This window comes from Theropithecus gelada, chromosome 2, assembly GCF_003255815.1.
Source record: "Theropithecus gelada isolate Dixy chromosome 2, Tgel_1.0, whole genome shotgun sequence".
In the NCBI taxonomy this organism is placed as follows: Eukaryota; Metazoa; Chordata; class Mammalia; order Primates; family Cercopithecidae; genus Theropithecus; species Theropithecus gelada.
Genome location: NC_037669.1, coordinates 93,904,002 through 93,928,810, shown reverse-complemented (window position 1 = coordinate 93,928,810; position 24,809 = coordinate 93,904,002). Strand labels below are relative to the sequence as shown.

General features: G+C 43.7%; 2 protein-coding genes across 2 annotated transcripts; both read left to right on the top strand.

The window, feature by feature from the left end:
- Positions 1-3,539: 3,539 nt before the first annotated feature.
- On the top strand, positions 3,540-10,768 carry CCR2 (C-C motif chemokine receptor 2). The gene is made up of 3 exons (XM_025376078.1): positions 3,540-3,983; positions 7,299-8,290; positions 9,522-10,768. The coding sequence occupies exons 2-3, from the start codon at positions 7,350-7,352 to the stop codon at positions 9,703-9,705; spliced, it is 1,125 nt and encodes a 374-aa protein (XP_025231863.1). The 5' UTR covers positions 3,540-3,983; positions 7,299-7,349; the 3' UTR covers positions 9,706-10,768.
- Positions 10,769-20,170: 9,402 nt separating this feature from the next.
- On the top strand, positions 20,171-24,497 carry CCR5 (C-C motif chemokine receptor 5). The gene is made up of 2 exons (XM_025376087.1): positions 20,171-20,298; positions 22,546-24,497. Exons 1-2 carry the CDS (start codon positions 20,229-20,231, stop codon positions 23,613-23,615), a joined length of 1,140 nt encoding a protein of 379 aa, XP_025231872.1. The 5' UTR covers positions 20,171-20,228; the 3' UTR covers positions 23,616-24,497.
- Positions 24,498-24,809: the final 312 nt, after the last annotated feature.

The following is a 24,809-nucleotide window of genomic DNA, read 5'->3' as shown; positions in this document are numbered from 1 at the left end:
GCCTAATCCCCAACTCAGCTGCTGAGCTTGAGTGTAAAAATAAGCAAGATCTTAAACATCTTATGGCCAGAATTCTGGGTCTTCTTTTGTCATTTGGGGAGCATAAACTATTTTCATTTCATTGGCTTGCAGAAGAATTGAGTTTCTCCTCATCCTTGCCCCATGTCACCTTGAGGTGACCACAGCCCTGCCTTCTGTGTAATCCTGCTTGGTCAGCAGGCACATCAGAGCTCAGTGGCTTGTGATGTACTTCCCCTCAAGCCTGCTCGAAGGACTATACTCATCATTGAGATTGGGAACCTTAGAAACCATGAACCCAGTGCCAATGGGTAGATACAGAATTCTCAAACTCATGAAAAAGCATCTTTTTTACTCTCTCCACGTGCATAAAGAATTCTAAGATGTACTTATCAAGATTCCCAATTTTCTAACTATCTATTAATATATGGACAAGGTAAGAAGAAAGTTGCAAGAAAAAAATCTGTTTGACTTGACGGTTATGTGGTTATTGCCATGCCCCCCCAGATCCACTCTGAGTCCCAGGAAGCTGATTTTAGGGGCTACATTGCCTAGACTGTCCATTGTTCCCTCTTCCCATCTGGTTCAGCCACTGGGAAGCACTGGTAGGAGGTCAGAGTGGGAGAAGGAGGTTAGGATACTTTCTGCCCCTGCTGTCCTACTGCTTTGCTGAACTTCTAGTAGTGGCTGAGACATCAACCTGCAGTACTCAACTCCAGCTGTCAGTAGCACTCAAGTGGTATTGTTTATTCTTTTGATCCTTCTAGCTGTTAAGGAAGAAAAAATAAATGTTTCCTTAATGCTCATAAGTTCTTGGAATGGACCCCTGTAACAAAAGACAGATTACCAAGAGAAAAGAAAAGTTTATTAACATGTATATTTTATATATACCTAGGAGATATCCAGGGAATGAATAATTCTCAAAGAGGTGACTTTGAATTCCAGCTCATATAGCATCTTCGACAAAGTTTAGTGACATTTTAGAGATATGACAAGACAAAGAAAATTAACTTTGAGCCTTTAGGGACAGCGACTTGTAGGAAGGCAAAAGGAATAAATGGAGATAAAGGCTGGTTAATAATGCTTGTTAATGAAGATTCCTCTGGTGCCATCTCCAGGTTCATAAGGATTTAAAGTTGTCTTCAGTGGTGAACCTTTGTTTGCCCTGGCAGAAGGTGTGAGGTGAGTGCAGATCCCTTTTGTCTTTATAAGTCTATATTCTGCTTTCAGACAAATAAAGGGAGGGAAAAGAGCTTTCCTTCATCTGCTTCTACTTAATTGACTTCAGCTCAACGGTCCTTAGGCAAAAGAGGTACATTTTAGGGTAGCAAATTCTGGTGTCCCACAAAGCATAGGGATGACAGACCACCTCACCATCCCTTTTGCTTCTCTTAAGACTGCTCACCCCTCCAAAAATTATTTCATTCTATACAGTCTCTTCAAAATCTCTGCCGAGGGTGCCCTCTCTTCCCTGTGTCAGGATAAGCCAAAGATTTGAATCCCGGCTCTGCAACTATCTACCTCTGTGCCTCTCCTTGTTTATGAAATTACAGGGCTGGAGATAAAGATCACAATGTGAAGACAAAATTGTAGAGCAGTACTAAATCAGCCAGAGCAAAATTTCTGGCTCTTGCCCTTCCCCAACCTGGGTTGAATCATAGGAACTGGTGGCAAGATGCCAGGGTCAGGAGATTCCGGAAGTGGCAGTAGGCTCAGTGTTACCAGGGCAGAGATGACCTGTCTTATTATTGAAATCTCAGAGATATGCTCCAATTCCTGCCCAGAGACACATTGAGAGACAACCGGGGAACTTACTGTGTTCCTGAACAGACAATGAGCTGTCTTCCAAGAAAAAACCTGAGGCCCTTCAGGTCTCAGGTCTTACTTAGCAGAAATACCAGGTCTTACACAGGACACATGGTTACAACTGACTGAAATCTGGGCTGGGTGTGGGAGCTCACACCTGTAATCCCAGCCCTTCAGAAGGCTGAGGTGGGCAGATTGCCTGAGCCCAGGAGTTCAAGACCAGCCTGGGCAACATGGCAAAACCCCATCTCTACAAAAAATACAAAAATTAGTCGGGCATGGTGGCATGCACCTGTAGTCTCAGCTACTTGGGGGGTTCAGACTAGAAGATTGTTTGAGCCCGGGAGGTTGACACTGTGGTGAACCACGATCATGATGCTTCACTCCACCTAGGCAACAGAGCAAGACCTTGTTGCAAAAGAAAGCAAAAACACAACACAACACAACAATGACAACAAAAAAGCCAACTTCTTGACATCTGAAAAGAACCCCTGGACTGCACTGAGCATTTGATTGTTGGCTCTAGCGGTGGATGCATCCTTCAACCTCTGGCACTCTGCAGGGCTCAGACTGTTCTGCTCTGTTTGTTACCTGTGGAGTGCCTGCCAGACCCTGCACTAGCTGCTTTAGATGCATTTACCCTCACAGACCCCCAGTCTTGTTATTCATATTTCATAGTTGGGAAATGGAAACTTAGAAACTTGCCAAGTCCACAGCATGAGCTCCTACCTCCAGTGTCTGCTGGATTCCAGAAAGTGTCAGGGGCCAACTTAGATGACACCATGTTCTCTGTACAATCTTAGGAATGTTCCTAGTATGATGTCCCCATTGCAGAATTTACATTTTCTTTTAACAAAACATCTTTCCAAGGAAGGGGACTTAAAATAACTGAGGTTCTTCTTGCTGAGGACATTCCTGACACAAGAGATAATTTAGCATTTCCTTTTCAAATCCTGTCATTTGTGACAATGTGGATGAACCTGGAGGATATTATGTTGAGTGAAACAAGCCACACACAGATAGACAAATACCACATGATCTCACTCTTATGTGGAATTTGTTTTTTTTTAAATAAGTTGCTTAGTCGGGCATGATGGCACACACCTGTAATCCCAGCTACTCAGGAGGCTGAGGTGGGAGGATGGCTTGAGCTCAGAAGGTGGAGGTTGCAGTGAGCTGAGACGGTGCCACTGCACTCCAGTCTGGGTGACAGAATGAAACCCCATCTCAAAAAACAACAACAACAAAAGTTGCTGTCTTAGAAACAGACAATAGAGCAGTGGTTACCAGAGACGGAAGGAAAGAGGGGAGGTGAGGATGGGCAGCGGTTGATCAACGGGTACAAAGTGGCCATGAGATAGGAGAGACAAGTTCTGGTGCTCTTCTCCATGGTAGGATGATGGTAGTTAATAATCATGAATTCTGTATATCTAAATAGCTAGAAGAGAGGATTTTCAAGATTATTATTTCAAAAGAAATGATAAATGTTTCAGAGGATGGATATGTAATTACCCTGATTTGATCATTACACAATGTATACATGTAGCAAAACATTGCATTGTGTCCCATAAATATATATAATTATGTGAATTAAATTTTAAAAAAATTTTAAAGTGTTATCTAAATGAAATTTCTAACCAGATTCTAAATCCACGATATCACTGAAACCAGCACACATGATCATGGTAAAACCTCATTATATTTCCTCCACTATTACTAACATCCTTTATTCTCTGGAAAATGAAAAGTTCTGTTGTGCTCATATCATGCAAATTATCACTAGTAGGAGAGCAGAGAGTGGAAGTGTTCCAGATATAAAGACCCACAAGATAAAGACTCTCAGAGTCGTTAGAAACAGGAGCAGATGTACAGGGTTTGCCTGACTCACACTCAAGGTTGCATAAGCAAGATTTCAAAATTAATCCTATTCTGGAGACCTCAACCCAATGTACAATGTTCCTGGCTGGAAAAGAAGAACTATATTTTTCTGATTTTTTTTTTCAAATCTTTACCATTACTTGCCCTGTATCTCCGCCTTCTCTTTCTGCAGGAAACTTTATTTCCTACTTCTGCATACCAAGTTTCTACCTCTAGATCTGTTTGGTTCAGTTGCTGAGAAGCCTGACATACCAGGACTGCCTGAGACAAGCCATAAGCTGGTGAGTTGTGGGCATTTTTTCCATTACTTTCTGATTCATAGGCTCAATGCATCTCATAGCTGGAAATGCTGGAACTGGGTACACCCTGGGGGACTGCAAAGCCTGTGCGCTTGTGGGGAATGATCAAGGTGAGAGGCAGGGGTGGGGGTGGCATGTGCACCAGGAGATGTCAGAGAAACCCTGAGGAGGAGCAGGGTGCAGCAGGTGATGGGGGAGAGTGGGCAGCAAGCAAGGCCAGGACAGCCACTCTGCTCAGTCACCTCTCCACACACCCAGGGCCTCACTCTGCCCCTCTGAGCACCCAAGGATGTTAAAGAGCTGGAACTGTTAGTCTAAATATAGGAGCATCCAAGCTCTGAACCAAAATATGTCCCTTGCCTCAACTCAGGAGATCCAGAGAGGCAGAAGTAAGGAATTTATTTTTCTGAAAGATAGATTTCTATCAGTTCTGGGTGACGTGTCCTGACACTTGAAATGACACCTAAGACAGCACATTTCAGGCATCTTGCTTGTTGTTCATTGTAGTAGAAGCTACATGCTAGCCAGTTGTAAAAATGAAATTAAGTAATGTGTGCATAGCATTTAACATAGCCCCTGAGCTTCAGGAGCATTTAATTAATGACCACAGTTGTAATTCTTTAGGCAGATGTATTTTTTTCCAACCTTGATCAGAGGTCTTATTTAGCTTCTCCAGATTTCAAGAATCTGACTCAGTGATATGAAATACAAGACTTGTGAAAAGTGTCAACTGCAAGAGAAATGGAAGGATAAGGTATACAGGTGGATGGAAAAGAAATTCAGAGTCACTACCAGAAAAAAAAAATATTGAGAATCAAGTCCTGATGATGTTAGGGCTTATAGTTCTTATTATAAAGAGTTTTATGTACTCATTCAGTGAACATTTATTGGTGCCTCCTTTAGCCAGGTACTATTATAAGAGCTGGAAATAGAAGCATAATCCAGTCCTTGATCTTAAGGAACATGCTGTGTGTAGCAGATAACATGATAAGTGCTTATCTAGATGCATGCAGTGTTATGTGATAAGAGTAATTTGACAGAGGATACAGATTAGGCTTCACAGAGAAGGGGAATGTGAGCAGGAGGTATTGAAGGGTGAACAGGGGCTCACCAACCATTTTAGGTAGAGGGGCAAGGACCTGAAAAACCACTGAAGCATGAAGGAAGTGGTGAGTTTAGGGGAAATGAAAAGAAGATGGCTGTGACTGAAGCCCAGGATTTGGGATTGGAGAAAGGGCTGGAGGTGAGGCTGAGAAGAGGCAAACTCAGAAAAGACGTTGTGCTGGGCAGTGTGGACATTATATTGAAGCCCACCACATATAAGTCACGGGGCTACTGGAGTTTTAAGCTAAGGGTGTCTATTCAACTTCAACTTAAGAGAAGACAGGTTGAGAGGGAACATGGCTTGAGATGAGCCATGAGCAAAGGAAAGACTACAACAAAGGCAGGAGTGAAGAGTATATGAAGCAAGAAAGTGACAGTTGAAAGCAGTGCAGAGGGGATGAATCTGAGAGGCATCTATGAGGTGGAACTCAAATGACATGATAATACAGGGCATTTCTCTGTACCGGATGCTGTCCTAAGTCCTTATTCCATTGATCTTCACAGCAACTCAGCATAGTTAATATTTTATACATAAAGAAATTAACACTTGAAGGAGTAATTGACCCCAAATTACACTGCGTATAAGGATTCGAATCCAGGTTTGTTTGGCTCCAAAAGCTGGCTCCTAATTTTCAGAAGGGGAAGGGACCCAGAGCAATGCCCAATTTTGCTTCTTATGCAGTGGAGGAATCCACAAGCTGGAGGAGTTTTCAGGGGTGCCCCGTTTGGGGTGGGTTGAATTTGCGGTCCCCGAATGATACCCACTTTGCTCATGCTTTATCTTTAGTGCCTAAAACTGAGTATGGTTCATAGTAGGTGTTTAATAAGTGTTGGTGCAGTGAATACCTGCATGGAGAGATATGCAGCAGGCAATGGGAAATTCAACTCTGAGGCTTAGGAGAAAGGTGGAGCTTGAAGACAGAGCTTTAGAAAACAGTAGCACAGAGGGGAGTAGGAACCATGAGGTTAGACAACATGTTTCAGGAAGAACCTTGTGGCAAGGATAAAGACGCAAAAAATTAAACAGGTGAGACCTAAGTATGGTGCCTGGGGAATCTTAAGGTGTGGGCACAGGGAGGAGATGCCAACAAAGAACATGAATAAAAAGTGGTCGCACAGCCCCTCCCATCTGGAAACCAAAAACAATTGTAAATGGAGGAAGTTAGCAGAAGGATCAAATGCTCCATCAGGATGGAACTGGAATAAAACCAGGGCATTTGAAAACTGGGTTGTCACTGCAATCTTAACAAGAGAAATTTTGGCAAGATGACGGAAGCAGAAAGTTGAATCTCATTTAGAACTTTTTCGACTTCAGAGAACAGAAAATGCAGTTCATAATGGCTTTAAAACAGGGGCTTGTTTTTCTCCCAGCTCTTTGGGAGGCCAAGGCAGGTGGATCAGGAGGTCAAGAGATCGAGCCCATCCTGGCCAACATGGCGAAACGCCATCTCTACTAAACATACAAAAATTAGCCGGGCGTGGTGGCATGTGCTTATAGTCCCAGCTACTCGGAGGCTGAGGCAGGAGAATCGCTTGAACCCAGGAGGCGGAGGTTGCAGTGAGCTGAGATCATGGCCACTGCCCTACAGCCTGGTGACACAGCAAGACTCCATCTCAAAAAACAAAAAACAAAAAACAAAAAAAAAAAAGAAAAGGAAGAAGATGAGTAATTCAAGGGTGGGTTTGGGACTTAGTGATTTTAGGATTCTGCCTGGCTTCTCATGATTCTCTAGGTCTTCCATTCATGGCACCACACCTTCACTAGACATGCTGCCAGAGCAGGAGGGGCAGGTGGAGGGTTCTCTTGTGTCTGCCTTATCAGGGAAGAAGAGCTTTCCCAGAAGCCCCCAGCAGACTCCCTTTTCATATTGTGTTCCAGAAATGAGTCACAGACCTATGCACCACCTGCAAAGGAGCCAGAGAAAACAAACGCCCAGCACTTTTAGCCTGAAAATGAGAATCGGGCTTGCTGGGGAAGACAAAGGGTGTTGGGAAATGGCTGTTGGGTAAATCATTGGTGTCTGCTACTAGGAATGAAAGGCAAATAAGGAACTAGCACACATGCTTTTAGGGAGATGGCTGCGAGGGAGAGGCCAAAGACTGGGAATTTGCTTACATGGTGCCAGACTATTTGGAAGATCATGGATTGTGGTGTTTGTGTTGTGTGGTCATCATTTTGTTCTTTGTTTACATAACAGAGAAAGTGGAGTGAACAAGGACACATTTCCCCAGTACATCCACAGCATGCTGTCCACATCTCGTTCTCGATTTATCAGAAATACCAATGGGAGCGGTGAAGAAGTCACCACCTTTTTTGATTATGATTATGGTGCTCCCTGTCATAAATTTGACGTGAAGCAAATCGGGGCCCAACTGCTGCCTCCGCTCTACTCGCTGGTGTTCATCTTTGGTTTTGTGGGCAACATGCTGGTCTTCCTCATCTTAATAAACTGCAAAAAGCTGAAGAGCTTGACTGACATCTACCTGCTCAACCTGGCCATCTCTGATCTGCTTTTTCTTATTACTCTCCCACTGTGGGCTCACTCTGCTGCAAATGAGTGGGTCTTTGGGAATGCAATGTGCAAATTATTCACAGGGCTGTATCACATTGGTTATTTTGGCGGAATCTTCTTCATCATCCTCCTGACAATCGATAGATACCTGGCAATCGTCCATGCTGTGTTTGCTTTAAAAGCCAGGACGGTCACCTTTGGGGTGGTGACAAGTGTGATCACCTGGTTGGTGGCTGTGTTTGCTTCTGTCCCAGGAATCATCTTTACTAAACGCCAGGAAGAAGATTCTGTTTATATCTGCGGCCCTTATTTTCCACGAGGATGGAATAATTTCCACACAATAATGAGGAACATTTTGGGGCTGGTCCTGCCACTGCTCATCATGGTCATCTGCTACTCAGGAATCCTGAAAACTCTGCTTCGGTGTCGAAACGAGAAGAAGAGGCACAGAGCTGTGAGGCTCATCTTCACCATCATGATTGTTTACTTTCTCTTCTGGACTCCCTATAATATTGTCATTCTCCTGAACACCTTCCAGGAATTCTTCGGCCTGAGTAACTGTGAAAGCACCAGGCAACTGGACCAAGCCACACAGGTGACGGAGACTCTTGGGATGACACACTGCTGCATCAACCCCATCATCTACGCGTTCGTCGGTGAGAAGTTCAGAAGGTATCTCTCGATGTTCTTCCGAAAGTACATCACCAAGCGCTTCTGCAAACAATGTCCAGTTTTCTACAGAGAGACAGTGGATGGAGTGACTTCAACAAACACGCCTTCCACTGCGGACCAGGAAGTCTCGGTTGGTTTATAAAATGAGGAGCAGTTTGATTGTCGTTTATGAAGAGAAATAATCTGTATATAACAACAAACTTCAAGGGTTTTTGAACAGTAGAAACCTGTAAAGCAGGTGCCCAGGAACCTCAGGGCTGTGTGTACTAAGACAGACTATGTCACTCAATGAGTATCCAACATATGCTCAGGGAATAATCCAGAAAACTGTGGGTAGAGACTTTGAGTCTCCAGAAAGCTCATCTCAGCTCCTGGAAAATGCCTCATTACCTTGTGCTAATTCTCTTTTTCTAGGCTTCATCATTTCTTCACTCAATCTCTGATTCTATCAATGTCTTGAAATCAAGGGCCAGCTGGAGGTGAGGAGGAGAATGTGACAGGCACAGATGAATGGGAGTGAGGGATAGTGGGGTCAGGGCTGATAGGAGAAGGAAGGAGACATAAGCATCACTGAGCCTGGACAAAGACAAAGGTGAGCAAAAGGCTCACTCACTCAGCCAGGAGATGATACTGGTCCTTAGCCCCATCTGCCACCTACATTTAACCTCGAAGGTTTCACCAGGTCATGGAGAGTTTGGGAACTGCGATAACCTGGGAGTTTTGGTGGAGTCCGATGATTCTCTTGCATAAGTGCACAACACATTTTTGCTTTATTACAGTTTATCTATGGCAACCATGCATCCTACATTTGAAATCTATGAAATATCATGCTCCATTATTCAGATGCTTCTTAGGCCACATCTCCCTGTCTAAAAATTCAGAAAATTTTTGTTTATATAAGATGCATCATGTATGATATGCTAATAGATGTATATGTGTGTGTGAATATATATATGCACACACACACACACACACACACACTCTTGATTGATTTCTCCAGGAGGTAGTGATTATGAAAAGGGGATGGAGAATGATGAGTTCCTTCACCAGGTGCAAAGCACAGGGATCGTGTGGAACCACTGCAGAACTATTTCCAGAAATAACTAAGTGGAGAGCCAGGAAGGCTGCATCAGAACCCAGTAAAGCTTCCTGTCTGGATCTGAGCTGGTTTGTTTTGTGGTTGCTGTTCCCTGCCTTGCTGCTCCCCTTGCCCCTGTCTGTTTCCCCACAGCCTTTATCACATAGCTCTTGGCTGTAGGATTGCCCCACTCCAAAAACCAGTATGTGGAGGTCCAGGAGCGAGACCAGGAAAGAATGTGAAAGAAACTACACAAGGACTCCTTGATGGTCGTGGAAAAGGAAAGTCAAATGGCAGAGCCCCTGAAGCCAGTCTTCAGGGCAGAGAAGGAGCCTAGAGACAGAAGTAACAGATCTCTGCTTTGGAAATCACACATCTGGCCTCATGGATGTGTGATTCACAATGTGAAACTTGGTGTCTATGTTACCAGGCAGGAAGGCTGAGAGGAGAGAGACTCCAGCTGGGTTGGAAAACAGTATTTTCCAAACTACCTTCCAGTTTCTCATTTTTGGATACAGGCATAGAGTTCAGACTTTTTTAAACAGTAAAAATAAAATTAAAGCTGAAAACTGCAACTTGTAAATGTGGTAAAGTGTTAGTTTGAGTTACTGTCATGTCAAGCGTGAAAATGCTGTATTAGTCACAGAGATAATTCTAGCTTTGAGCTTAAGAATTTGGAGCAGGTGGTATGTTTGGGAGATGGCTGGGTCAACCCAATAGTTGTCGATTGGCAGGAGTTGGAAGTGTGTGATCTGTGGGCACATTAACCTATGTGGATGCAGCATCTAAGTAATGATGTCATTCGAATCACAGTACACGCTCCATTGCTGTCATCTCAGCTGGGTCTCCATTCTCTCAGGCTTGTTGCCAAAAGCCTTTTGTGTTTTGTTTTGTATCATTATGAAGTCATGCGTTTAATCACATTCAAGTGTTTCAGTGCTTCACAGATGTCCTTGTTCATGCTCACATTGTTCCCTGCTTAGCCAGCGGGAACTCCTAAATCAAGTTGGCTTCTAATCAAAGCTTTTAAACCCTATTTGTAAAGAACAGAAGTTGGAGACGCTCCCTGAAGTAAGCAAAGACTTTCCTTTTAGTCGAGCCAAGTTAAGAATGTTCTTATGTTGCCCAGTGTGTTTTTGATCTGATGCAAGCAAGAAACACTGGGCTTCTAGAACCAGGCAACTTGGAACTAGATGCCCAAGCTGGACTGTGGCTCTACTTTCAGGCCACATGGCTAAAGAAGGTTTCAGAAAGAAGTGGGAACCGAGCAGAACTTTCACCTTCATATATTTGTATTATCCTAATGAATGCATAAAATTTTAATTTGATGGTGATGAAATGTAAATACTGTTTTTAAAAGCTATGATATGGAAAATAAATCAGTGCTCTAACTATGTTGATAAAAGATTTAAAAACAACTGGCTGTTTTTTTTTACACTGTGGTGTGGATGATTGTGTTTTGTTCACAGCTTTCCACTTCTTCCCCTGTGTGATTACACACCTGCCCTTGTGGTGTGACTTGCAGTGCGCCCTACAGGCCACCCAGCCCATGCCCTCCAGCACTGGCTCTGCTGCTGGCATGTGAGCAGAAGTGACATCTGCCTCATCCAAGCAGAGCCTCTTGCTCAGCCACGGGAAGGCCCATTCCAGATCACACCCCTCAGCCTGTGCGCCCTGGTGAATGAGAAGACACAGGGAGCTGTAGCCACATATAACATGAGCAAGAAGTCTGTGTTTGCTGTGATTAAGCCACTGAGTTTTAGGGGTTGTTTGTTAAGAAGCACAAAATCTGATTAAGACATGTGGTATATAGTGATTTCATATATAGAATCTGGAAAACTATCCATTTATTTTCCATCATGGAATTCAATATGACAAGCACCCCGGAGGGTTGGAAACAGAAAGACAGATGTTAATGCCAGTGTCCTTTAGACCTCCAAGTCCAGGGCCAGCTGAGGAGTGGGAGGGGTAGAGAAGGTCCTGTGCACAGTCACAGTGCGCTGTGCAGAGCAGGAACAGAGGCATCTATGAAAAGTCTGAGAGCCTGGAGGACAGAGTGACTAATGCAATGACAGTCTTGCATCATAAGAATAACAACCACAGCAGGACTTCATTGCTGCCAAAGAAACTGCCATTTAAAAATTGCCAGCCATCTCATCTTCCTAAAGTGGAATCCTCAAGTCTCCTTTATTCTGGGGACTTTTGAGTGGGCTGTTCGAGTTAAGCAGGTGGAAGGTGGAGGGTCATGATTCTGAAGGATGAGTGTCTGAAGACGTTTTTGGTAAGGAAGGGTCTTGACATAGCCCACCCCATGCCACCCCCCTTGATCTGTGATATCCCCAGCAGCTGGGGAGGTTGGAGCATTTTGCAAAGAGGCCCCAAAGCCTCCAGAAAGTAAGCCTTCAAGAGCCCATCCTTCCTTCCTCTTTTGGTTTTGCTCATTATGAAAACTTCCCTGACAAATTGAAAAGGCCTCAGGTGAGATTAGCCTGCAGGAAAAACCACCAAGGGCCACCCAGAGGAGCCACACTGTGACAGAAGAGGAATGTGGGCTGGTGAGCTGACCTCTGGAAGACAGTGCATGAATTGAGGGGAAGAGATTTGTTCCACGCATGGGAGCAATGAGGCTGGAAATTTCTTCAGACATTGCCACTTCGGCACTCTGTGTGTGTGTGTGTGTGTGTGTGTGTGTGTGTGTATGTGTGTGTGTGTGTGTGTAAACAGAGTCCTGTAATGCAAGGTCTGGCCTTGGCAACCCCAGCCTGGGGCCACAGTGAGAGGCGAGCTGAGGGTTATGCTGGGAAAAACTTCTCCCTCCCACCATGTGAGAGGCTCTGCGGGCCCAGCAGCTCAGCAAGCAAGGGTAAGGGCATGGACTAACATCTTACTTCATACTATCCCTTATAACACATCCTAATGTAATCAGCTCACAATATGAAATTATTCATTTCTCTCCAATCATTGTTTCAGTGGGGCCTTAGGGTCAACTGGATTCTGGAGGGCCCTTCCTAGAGGAGGGGATGCGTTCTGTCCCTATGTCCCCTCCTGCTCCATCCTCCACAGCATGTGCCTAGTGGTCTACCTTGTGGGGAACTCTTGTACCTCCCTGTTCTAGGCATGGACTAGCATTGAGAAGTGGGAGAGGAGGGTTAGGAAAAAGGGCAAATATAGACACACTTTGTCTTATTGTGCTTTACAGATATTGTTTGTTGTTGTTGTTGTTGTTGTTTACAAGTTGAAGGTTTGTGGCAACGCTGCCTCAAGCAAGTCTATTGGTGCTGTTTTTCCAGCAGCAGGTGTTGTTTTGCCTCTCTGTGTCACATTTTGGTAATTCTCCCAATATTTCAAACGTCGCCACTATTTCTATATCTGTCATGGTGATCTATGATCGGTGATCTTTGACGTCACTATTGTAGTTGTTTTTCGGCACCACGAAGTGTACCCATATAAGATGGCAAACTTAATCAATAAATGTTGTATGTGTTCTGACTGCTCCAATGACTGCCTGTTCCTGAGACACAATAATATATAACAGGCATGAGTCACTGTGCCCAGCCCGACACAATAATATTGAAATTAAGCCAATTAATAACCCTACAATGGCCTCTAAGTGTTCAAGTGAAAGGAAAAGTCCCAAGTCTCTCACTTTAAATCAAAGCTAGAAATGATTACACTTAGTAAGGAGGACATGTTGAAAGTCAAGGCCAAAAGCTCGCCTCTTGCACCAGTTAGCCAAATTGCGACTTCACAAGAAAAGTTCTTGAAGGATATTTGAGCTCTACTCCAGGGAACACGCAAATGAAGAGAAAACAAAGCAGCCATATTGCTGATATGGAGAAAGTCTAAGTGGTCTGGAGAAAAGATCCAACCAGCCACAACATTTCCTTAAGCCAAAGCCTAATCCAGAGCAAGACTCTAACTCTCTTCAACGCTGTGAAGGCTGAGAGAAGTGAGGAAGCTGTAGAAGAAAAGTTTGAAGCTAGCAGAGGTTGGTTTGTGAGGTTTAATGAAAGACAACATCTCCATAACATAAAAATGCAAGATGAAGCAGCAAGTGCAAAGGGAGAAGCTGTGGCAAGTTATCCAGAAAATCTAGATAAGACAATTGATGAAAGTTTCTACACCAAACAACAGATTTTCAATGTAAACAAAACAGCCTTATGTTGGAAGAGGATGCCATCCAGGACTTTCAGAGCTGGAGAGGAGATGTCAATGCAAGCTGCAAAGCTTCAAGGGACAGGCTGACTTTTTTTTTAGAGGTGAATGCAGCTGATGACTTTAAGTTGAAGTAAATGTTCATTTACTATTTTGAAAATCCTAGGTTCATTAAGAATTATGCTAAATCTACTCTACCTGTGCTCCATAAATGGAACAATAAAGACTGGATGATCACACATCTGTTTACAGCATAGTTTACTGAATATTTTAAGCCCCCTATTGAGAACTATTGCTCAGAAAAAAATATTCCTTTCAAAATATTACTGCTCTGCACCATGTCACTCAAGAGTTGTGTTGGAGATGTACGAGAATATTCATGTTGCTTTCATGCCTGCTAACACAAACATCCATTCTGCAGTCCATGGACCAAGATTTCAAGTCTTATTAATAAATATATTTCATAAGGCTATTAAGAAATAGCTATATATATACACACACACACATAGCCTTTTAGAGTTTATATAGCTGCCAATGATAGTGATTCCATTGATGGATCTGAGCAAAGCAAATTGAAAAGCTTCTGGAAAGTAGTCATTATTCTAGATGCCATTAGAAACATTTGTAATTCATGGGAGGAGGTCAAAATACCAACATTAACAGGAGTGTGAAAGGCATTGATTCCAGCCCCCATAGGTGACTTTCAGGGGTTCACATCTTCAGTGGAGGAAGTCGCTGTAGATGTGGTGGAAACAGCAAGAGAACTAGAACTAGAAGTGGAGCGTGAAGTTGTGACTGAATTGCCGCACTCTCATGATCAAACTTGAACAGATGAAGAGTTGCTTCTCACAGATGAGCAGTGAAAGTGGTCCCTTGAGATGGAATCTCCTCCTGGTGAAGATGCTGTGAACATGGTTAAAATGACAATTGATTTAGAATATTACATAAATTTAGTTAATAAAGCAGTGGCAGGGTTTGAGAGCATTGACTCCAATTTTGAAAGAACTGGGTAAAATGCTATCAAATAGCATCACATGGTATGGAGAAATCTTTTGTGAAGGGAAGAGTCGACCAATGTGGCAAACTGCGTTGTCATCTTATTTTAAGAAATTGCCACAGCCACCCCCAGCTTTAGCAACCACCACTCTGATCAGTAAGTAGTCATCAACATCAAAACAAGAGCTCCATCCTCTTCAGCAAAAACACTATGACTTGCTGAAGGCTCAGATGAAGGTTAGCATTTTTAGCACTAAAATATTTTTAATTAAGGTACGCACATTGCTTTTTTTGACATAATACTATTGTATACTTAATAGACTACAGTATAGGGTAAACACAACTTTTATACGCACTGAGAAACCAAAAAAGTTATTTTTGTGATATTTCCTTTATTGTGGTAGTCTGAAACTGAACTCACAATCTCACCAAGGAGTGCCTGAACCTCTTTATCTAACTGGTCACTGCCACAGTCCACTCTGTTTTGGCCAAGATGCCCCACAGTGGCAGGCACACTGTGTGGTCACATCCAAGGGCCTAGAGATGGTGGGGGCTCCATATGGATCTAGACATGCAAAATCTCTCTTTGATTTGACTTCTTCCAACCCACCACTTTCTGGGCGCTGGGCTCGTCTCACCCAGAAAGTAGGACCCAATGTGACAGTTCCTGCCCAGTTCCCTTCTGTGGCAGCCACTTGACCCAGGGGCACTCTTGATCCTTGCAGCCTCACTTCCACACCCTATCTCTACCCCTATCACCTCTCTCCAATCCCCACTCCCCCTGCTCATCTTGTCTGCTGCCCAGTGGGGGCCCCACCCATGCTGGCCTCTCCTTTTGCAAGTCCCCATTCTTCATATGGTTTCTTCAGAGCCCCTTTCCTTGGTTTTGAGGAGAGGGATCCTCACTCTCTTCCCCACCAATCCTACCCACTTCTACAGTCCACTCATTATCCTAATTGCCTCTGTATACAGACTGGGGTGAGAGGAGTTGATGTGATGGGTGTGGATACAGGGCTGGTGCTGTCTTCTTCTAGTAAGCCCTGGGAGAGGTGTCTGAGCCCAAGTGTCAGTGGTTTTCTTTGGATCTGTGAGTACATAACACTTCTTTGCCTTCAGCCTTAGGCCATAGTTGCTAGTTCTGGGACAACCAGAAAAGTCCTACATAATCTCGTGTTATGTGCAGAGCTGAATATAGAGCTCCAGGTGTGATCTGACTCACTTAAGATCACAGTGAGTCTATTGTATTGTTGAACTGTTAGCTTAGACATCTGTTACTGCACCTACATTGCACTAGCCTCATGCCTAGACACTGATCTGAAAGAAATCCCCTAAATGCATACAGAAGACTTCTCAGCTGAGCTAAGGGGCTCCCACCAGGTTTGAGCCTATCTAATGAATCCATGAGGTAGACAGCCTGCACGTGTCCACCTGGTTTGATGAACTGCATAAATCCCCGTGGGGGATGTGGTCCATGGCCTGGGAAGTGAGTTACCCTGGGAAAGGTCTAGAGGACAGAGGCAGGGATGGAGACAACAGCATGGTGAGTTCCCAACCCACCCACAATGATAGGTGTCTGAGGCAGAAGGTAAAGAGGCTGTCCCCTGGTGGGTGTCACAGGACCCAAGCGTCATTGCTGAGGCACGTGGATAACAAAGTGTGGCACTGGATTCTTCCTATTTCTGTGAGGATCATGGGGACTCTCTGGCTCTCCTGGTAAAGGTGGCTCTGGGGACAGGAAGAGTGTCCTTCTTGACAGGGATGTCAGAGCACTGATGGTGACAATCAGTGTGTCACTGCTCATATGACTGAACAATGGGAAGAGCCCGACTGTCTAATGACAGAACTCTGTTAAATATAATTAAGGGTATTTTGTTGAATGAATGAAGCCAGATGGGAAAGAAGACAGTATCTGTAATTCCATTTATAGAAGTTAAAGACAGGCTCATTTAATCTCTATGAAGACAGAGTGGCCTTTACCTCTGGGTGGAGCAAAAGGCACTCTCTGAAGTGATAGGGTTATCTTTTATCATCTTCATCGGGAGTGGGAGTTAAATGCATGTATGCGTATCAAAACTCGCCAAGCTGCACTAAGATCAGTGTGTCCTTCCTCAGTAAAAATAATAAAGAACTATACTTATAAAGAATTGTTTAATAATATAGGAAAATGTCTACACTATAATCTTTAGCCAAAAAAAAGAGCCACCTACAGAATGCTATATGCATGAGAACAATTAATCAAAAAGTTCATGGGAAAAGTCGGAATTGAAACATCACGTCTTAAAAGACATTGTTTTGATATTGTGAGAATCTACCTAATTTTTTCCTTTTTTCTGCTTTTCCCAATTTAATACAATGAGCTTGTGTTGGTTTTATACTTAGACATTTTGTTTGTTTGTTTGGTTTTGTTTTGAGACAGAGCCTTGCTGTCGCCCAGGCTGGAGTGCAATGGCCCGATCTTGGTTCACTGCAACCTCTGTCTCCTGGGTTCAAGAGATTCTCCCACTTCAGCCTCCTGACTATAGGGGCTATAGGGGCGCACCACCATGCCCAGCTAATTTTGTGTATTTTTAGTAGAGATGGGGTTTCACCATGTTGGCCATGTTGGTCTCAAACTCCTGACCTCAAGTTATCCACCCGCCTTGGCTTCCCAAAGTGCTGGAATTACAGGCATGAGCCACCGCACCCGGCCTAGACATTTGTTTTTAAAAATAAAAGATTCATTTGCTCTTTTTACAGCCCATCTCACTGTTGACTGATACTGACCAGGAGTCAACTCAGGCCCCAGGGATTTTCACAACAGCTGCTGTATGGCAGGGTTCCTGCTCACTGTGCTTGTGTAGTTGGCCCTTGCACCCGAAGTGAATAATTAACATTCTCCCCATCCTGTTGATGATGGTCTGAAAATATGGTCCAGAAATGGTGTGGGCAAGAAGAAAGCAAAGCAACGCTTAGAACATAGGTACAGCGACTAGACATGGAGCAGCTGCTTAAAGACAAAAAAGCCCCAAAAAGGAGGGATGGCACGAAACACCCTCCAATATGGGCATGGAGTCTAGAGTGACAAACTGATCAAAAGTTCATTTCCCATGGGGAGTCCAAACGTATTTAATAATAAAAAGAGAACAAGAGCCATGCAAACTGAGAAGGACAAAGTAGAAAGAGTAGCAGACACCAAGCAACTAAATCACAGCGTGATAAGCTGCTGGCTTGTTGCCATTATTGTATCCAGAACAACATTTTATTTAAATGCTGAAGAATTTCCCATGGGTCCCCACTTTCTTGTGAATCCTTGGGCTGAACCCCCCTGTCCTGAGTGATTACTAGAACACATCTCTGGACCAGAAACCCAAAAGTGGAGTAACACACACTGCAAAGCTGTGCTTCCTTGTTTCGGGCTATGAATCCTCACCTTGTTTCCCATCTAGTATGTATTTTTCAAACCAACTTGTCCATGGAGTCATGTAGTACTTAGGGTGGAAGCTGCCCCAGGTCTAGCACGTCATTTAACAGATGAGGAAATGGAAGCTTGGGCAGTGGAAGTATCTTGCCAAGGTCACACAGTAAGTCAGCAGCACAGTCTGTGTGACTCCGAGCCTGCTCTGCTAGCCCACATTGCCCTCTGGGGGTGAGCATGTCTTCACATCCTCCACCACCCTAATGACAAACACGCAGAACATGGCAAAGCCTCAGCTCTGCATGGTGAAAGTAAGAACCAGCAATTGTCACAAACAGAAATACAGTGTTGGTCCGGCAGCCTCCAGGAGTTCTGCACAAGTGGATTACCAGTAAATACAAGGCTATCTTTCTAAAAACCAAAGTCGTATTTATGTTATCTATTTTCTATAAAATTTTGTATTAATTTATTTGTTACCTATTTTTGAACTCTTTCAAAAGCACACTATATTTCCCTGCTTAAACAGCCCCCTGAGGGCGGGTGCCTGAAAGCCTCTACACTTGTGTCATTCCATCTCCACCGCAGGCGTATTGAGTAAGTTTGTATTTGGGTTTTTTAAAAACCTCCACTCTACAGTTAAGAAAACTAAGGCAGAGAGCTTCATTAATTTGGTCAAAGCCAAGTAGTAGTAATGACGCTGGAGGTTAAACCCAGCAGCATGACTACAGTTCTTAATCAATGCCTTTCGAATTGCACATATGGAATGAACTTGAACATTTTCTTGATGATTCACTGTCCTTGTTATGATTACCAGTTACTGAGCTCTTTTGTAACAGAGACATATGTCCCTATGTGGGGCGGGGGTGGGGTGTCTTGATCGCTGGGCTATTTCTGTACTTTTCTGGCTTTTCCCAAGCAGTCATTTCTTTCTATTCTCCAAGCACCAGCAATGAGCTTCACCTTTTCAGCTTCTAGTTTGCTGAAACTAATCTGCTATAGACAGAGACCCCAGTGAAACAATTTTACTAGGGTTTAATCAAATAAACTCTCTCTGACAAAGGATTACTGAAAGAGTAACTAAGAGTTTGATGTTTACTGAGTGTATAGTATGTGCTAGATGCTGGCTGTGGATACCTCATAGAATCCTCCCAACAACCCATGAAATGACTACTGTCATTCAGCCCAACACCCAGATGAGAAAGCTGAGGGTAAGACAGGTTTCAAGTTTGGCAGTCTGACTACAGAGGCCTCTGGCTTAACCCCTGGGTTAGGCTGCCTCTGTAGGTTTGGGGGCATATAATTTTGCTGTTTGGGGTCTCCTTTGCCTTCTTAGAGATCACAAGCCAAAGCTTTTTATTTGGTCACGGAAGCCCAGAAGGGGCATCTTGTGGCTCAGGAGTAGCTCTCTGCTATCTTCCAAGATCTGCTGACAATACTTGAGATTTTCAGACGTCACCAACCACCAAGAGAGCTTGATATGACTGTACATAATATTGTCATAAAGAACCTGAACTTGACCATATACTTCTGTCATGTGGAAAATTTCTCATAGCTCCGGATAGATTGTATCTGGGGTGAAGAATCCTGCCACCTATGTACCTGGCATAGTGTGAGTCCTCATAAATGCTTACTGGTCTGAAGGGCCACAAAATAGCGAACAGTGAAAATTCCCACTAAGATCCTGAGTCCAGAAAAAGATGGGAAACCTGGTTAGCTCACCCACGCGCCTATAGTTAAAACTCTTTAGACAACAGGTTGTTTTCGTTTACGGAGTAATATTGGGTGGTGAGTTCATGTGTATGGGGAGTGGGATAGGGGATACGGGGAGAGTGGAGGAAAAGGGGGCACAGGGTTAATATGAAGTCCAGGATCCCCCTCTACATTTAAAGTTGGTTTAAGTTGGCTTCAATTGATGGCAACTCTTAAGATAATCAGAATTTTCTTACCTTTTTAGCTTTACTGTTGAAAAGCCCTGTGATCTTGTACAAATCATTTGCTTCTTGGTAGTAATTTCTTTTACTCAAACGTAGGCTTTTGACTAGATGAATGTAAATGTTCTTCTAGCTCTAATATCCTTTATTCTTTATATTTTCTGACAGATTCTGTGTAGTTGGATGAGCAGAGAACAAAAACAAAATAATCCAGTGAGGAAAGCCCGTGAATAAACTTTCAGACCCGAGATCTACTCTCTAGCCTATTTTAAGCTCAACTTGAAAAGAAGAACTGTTCTCTGATTCTTTTCGCCTTCAATACTCAATTATTTAACTCCACCCTCCTTCAAAAGAAACAGCATTTCCTACTTTTATACTGTCTATATGATTGATTTGCACAACTCATCTGCCAGAAGAGCTGAGACATCCGTTCGCCTACAAGAAACTCTCCCTGGTAAGTAACCTCAGCTGCTTGGCCTATTAGTTAGCTTCTGAGATGAGTAAAAGCCTTAACAGGAAACCCATAGAAGACATTTGGCAAACACAAAGTGCTCATACAATTATCTTAAAATATAATCTTTAAGATGAGGAAAGGGTCAGAGTTTAGAATGAGTTTCAGATTGTTATAACATCAAAGATACAAAACATGATTGTGAGTGAAAGACTTTAAAGGGAGCAATAGTATTTTAATAACTAACAGTCCTTACCTCTCAAAAGAAAGATTTGCAGAGAGATGAGTCTTAGCTGAAATCTTGAAATCTTATCTTCTGCTAAGGAGAACTAAACCCTCTCCAGTGAAATGCCTTCTGAATATGTGCCCACAAGAAGTTGTGTCTAAGTCTGGTTCTCTTTTTCCTTTTTCCTCCAGACAAGAAGGAAGCCTAAAAATGGTCCAAATTAATATCAAATTACAAACGTCAGATAAAATTTTCCTCTAATATATCAGTTTCATGGCACAGTTAATATGTAATTCTTTATGGCTCAAAATTAAAAGTGAGCTTTTCTAGGGGCTTCTCCCACCTGCCTAATCTAAGATGCAGGGAATTTGAGACTCGCAGGGTTTAATAAGAGAAAATTCTCAGCTAGAGCAGCTGAACTTAAATAGACTAGGCAAGCCAGCTGGTTATAAGACTAAACTATCCAGAATGCATGACATTCATCTGTGGTGGCAGACGAAACATTTTTTTTATTTTATTATTTCTTGGGTGTGTATGAAAACTCTTAATTGTGGCAACTCAGAAACTACAAACACAAACTTCACAGAAAGTGTGAGGATTTTACAATTCTCTGTGGGCGTCTATGAGCTTCTCGGGGGACTTGGGCGTCTGGCCATTTCACTCTGACTGTATCACAGCACCAAACATCTGATGGTCTTGCCTTTTAATTCTCTTTTCCAGGAGTGAGAGGGAGGGTAGCATGGTAGTTAACAGTGCAGGCTTCCCGCATTCAAAATCAGTTGCTTCCCAGCTGGGTGGCTTTGAGCAAGTTACTTGCCCTCTGTATGCTTCAAGGTCCTTGTCTGCAAAATGTGAAAAATATTTCCTGCCTCATAAGGTTGCCCTGAGGATTAAATGAATGAATGGGTGTGACTCTTAGACAGTGATTGGCATCCAGTATGTGCCCTCGAGGTCTCTTAATTATTACTGGCTTGCTCATAGTGCATGCTCTTTGTGGACTAACTCCAGAGAATGGCAGCATCAATAAACATCTTAAGACTGAGTTGCAGCCGGGCATGGTGGCTCATGCTTGCAATCCCAGCATTCTAGGAGGCTGAGGCAGGAGGATTGCTTGAGCCCAGGAGTTCGAGACCAGCCTGGGCAACATAGTGTGATCTTGTCTCTATAAAAATAAACAAAATTAGGCCAGGCGTGGTGGCTTACGCCTGTAATCCCAGCACTTTGGGAGGCCGAGGCAGGCAGATCACAGGGTCAGGAGATGGAGACCATCCTGGCTAACACGGTGAAACCCCATCTCTACTAAAAATACAAAAACAAAATTAGCCGGGTGTGGTGATGGGTGCCTGTAGTCCCAGCTACTCAGGAGGCTGAGGCAGAAGAATGGCGTGAACCCAGGAGGAGGAGCTTGCAGTGAGTTGAGATCGCGCCACTGCACTCCAGCCTGGGCAAAAGAGCAAGACTCTGTCTCAAATAAATAAATAAATAAATAACAATAAAAATAAACAAAATTAGCTGTTACAGGTGTGGTGGCACCTGTAGTCCCCAGCCACTTGGAAAGGTGAGGTGAGAGGATTGCTTGAACCCGGGAGGTCCAGGCTTCAGTGAACCATGATCGAGCCACTGCACTCCAGCCTGAACGACAGAGTGAGACCCTGTCTCAAAACAATGACAACAGCAACAACAAAAAGGCTGAGCTGCACCATGCTTGACCCAGTTTCTTAAAATTGTTATCAAAGCTTCATTCACTCTGTGGTGCTATAGAGCACAAGATTTTATTTGGTGAGATGGTGCTTTCATGAATTCCCCCAACAGAGCCAAGCTCTCCATCTAGTGAGCGGGAAGCTAGCAGCAAACCTTCCCTTCACTACAAAACTTCATTGTTTGGCCAAAAAGGGAGTTCATTCAATGTAGACATCTATGTATGGAATTAAAAACCTATTGATGTATAAAACTGTTTGCATTCATGGTGGGCCACTAAATACTTTCTAGGGCTTTATAAAAGATCACTTTCTACTTATTCACAGGGTGGAACAAGATGGACTATCAAGTGTCAAGTCCAACCTATGACATCGATTATTATACATCGGAGCCCTGCCAAAAAATCAATGTGAAACAAATCGCAGGCCGCCTCCTGCCTCCGCTCTACTCACTGGTGTTCATCTTTGGTTTTGTGGGCAACATACTGGTCGTCCTCATCCTGATAAACTGCAAAAGGCTGAAAAGCATGACTGACATCTACCTGCTCAACCTGGCCATCTCTGACCTGCTTTTCCTTCTTACTGTCCCCTTCTGGGCTCACTATGCTGCTGCCCAGTGGGACTTTGGAAATACAATGTGTCAACTCTTGACAGGGCTCTACTTTATAGGCTTCTTCTCTGGAATTTTCTTCATCATCCTCCTGACAATCGATAGGTACCTGGCTATCGTCCATGCTGTGTTTGCTTTAAAAGCCAGGACAGTCACCTTTGGGGTGGTGACAAGTGTGATCACTTGGGTGGTGGCTGTGTTTGCCTCTCTCCCAGGAATCATCTTTACCAGATCTCAGAGAGAAGGTCTTCATTACACCTGCAGCTCTCATTTTCCATACAGTCAGTATCAATTCTGGAAGAATTTCCAGACATTAAAGATAGTCATCTTGGGGCTGGTCCTGCCGCTGCTTGTCATGGTCATCTGCTACTCGGGAATCCTGAAAACCCTGCTTCGGTGTCGAAACGAGAAGAAGAGGCACAGGGCTGTGAGGCTTATCTTCACCATCATGATTGTTTATTTTCTCTTCTGGGCTCCCTACAACATTGTCCTTCTCCTGAACACCTTCCAGGAATTCTTTGGCCTGAATAATTGCAGTAGCTCTAACAGGTTGGACCAAGCCATGCAGGTGACAGAGACTCTTGGGATGACACACTGCTGCATCAACCCCATCATCTATGCCTTTGTCGGGGAGAAGTTCAGAAACTACCTCTTAGTCTTCTTCCAAAAGCACATTGCCAAACGCTTCTGCAAATGCTGTTCCATTTTCCAGCAAGAGGCTCCCGAGCGAGCAAGTTCAGTTTACACCCGATCCACTGGGGAGCAGGAAATATCTGTGGGCTTGTGACCCGGACTCAAGTGTGCCGGTGACCCAGTCAGAGTTGTGCACATGACTTGGTGTTGATACACAGCCTGGGCTGGGGGTGGGGTGGGAGAGGTCTTTTTTAAAAGGAAGTTACTGTTACAGAAGGTCTAAGATTCATCCATTTATTTGGCACCTGTTTAAAGCAGATTTGATCTTTTAAGCCCATCAATTATAGAAAGCCAAATCAAAATATGTTGATGAAAAATAGCAACCTTTTTATCTCTCCTTCACATGCATCAAGTTATTGACAAACTCTCCCTTCTCTCCAAAAGTTCCTTATATATATTAAAAAGAAAGCCTCAGAGAATTGCTGATTCTTGAGTTTAGTGACCTGGACAGAAATACCAAAATTATTTCAGAAATGTACAACTTTTTACCTTGTACGAGGCAACATATAGCTTGTAAATGTGTTTAAAACAGGTCTTTGTCTTGCTGTGGGGAGAAAAGACATGGATATGATTAGTTAAGAAATGACACCTTTCATGTGTGATATCCCCTCCAAGGTATGCTTAATAAGTTTCACTGACTTTTAGAACCAGGCAAGAGTCTTGTGGCCTGGGAGAGCTGGGGAAGTCTCTTAAATAAGAAGGAATTTGAGTTGGATCATCTATTGCTAGCAGAGACAGAAGCCTCACTGCAAGTACTGCATGGGCAAGCTTGGATGTAGAAGGAGACAGAGCTGGTTGGGAAGACCTGGGGAAGAAGGACAAGGCTAGGTCGTGAAGAACCTTGATGGCATTGCTCTATCTAAGTCATGAGCTGAGCAGGGAGATCCTGGTTGGTGTTGCAGAAGATTTATTCTGTGGCCAAAGGAGGGTGAGGAAGGATGAGCATTTAGGGCAAGGAGACCAGCAACAGCCTTCAGGTCAGGGTGAGGATGGCCTCCGCTAAGCTCAAGGCTTGAGGATGGGAAGAAGGGAGGTATTCATGCAGCATATGAGGATATGGAGTCAGCAGAACTGGGGTGGATTTGGGTTGAAGCTGAGGGGCAGAGAAGATTCAGGAGAAGCCCTAGCCTTCAAGCAGATTGGAGAAGCCCTTGAAAAGACATCAAGCACAGAAGGAGGAGGAGGAGGTTTAGGTCAAGAAGAAGAGGGATTGGTGTAAAAGGATGGGTCTGGTTTGCAGAGTTTGAACACAGTCTCACCCAGACTCCAGGCTGTCTTTCACTGAATG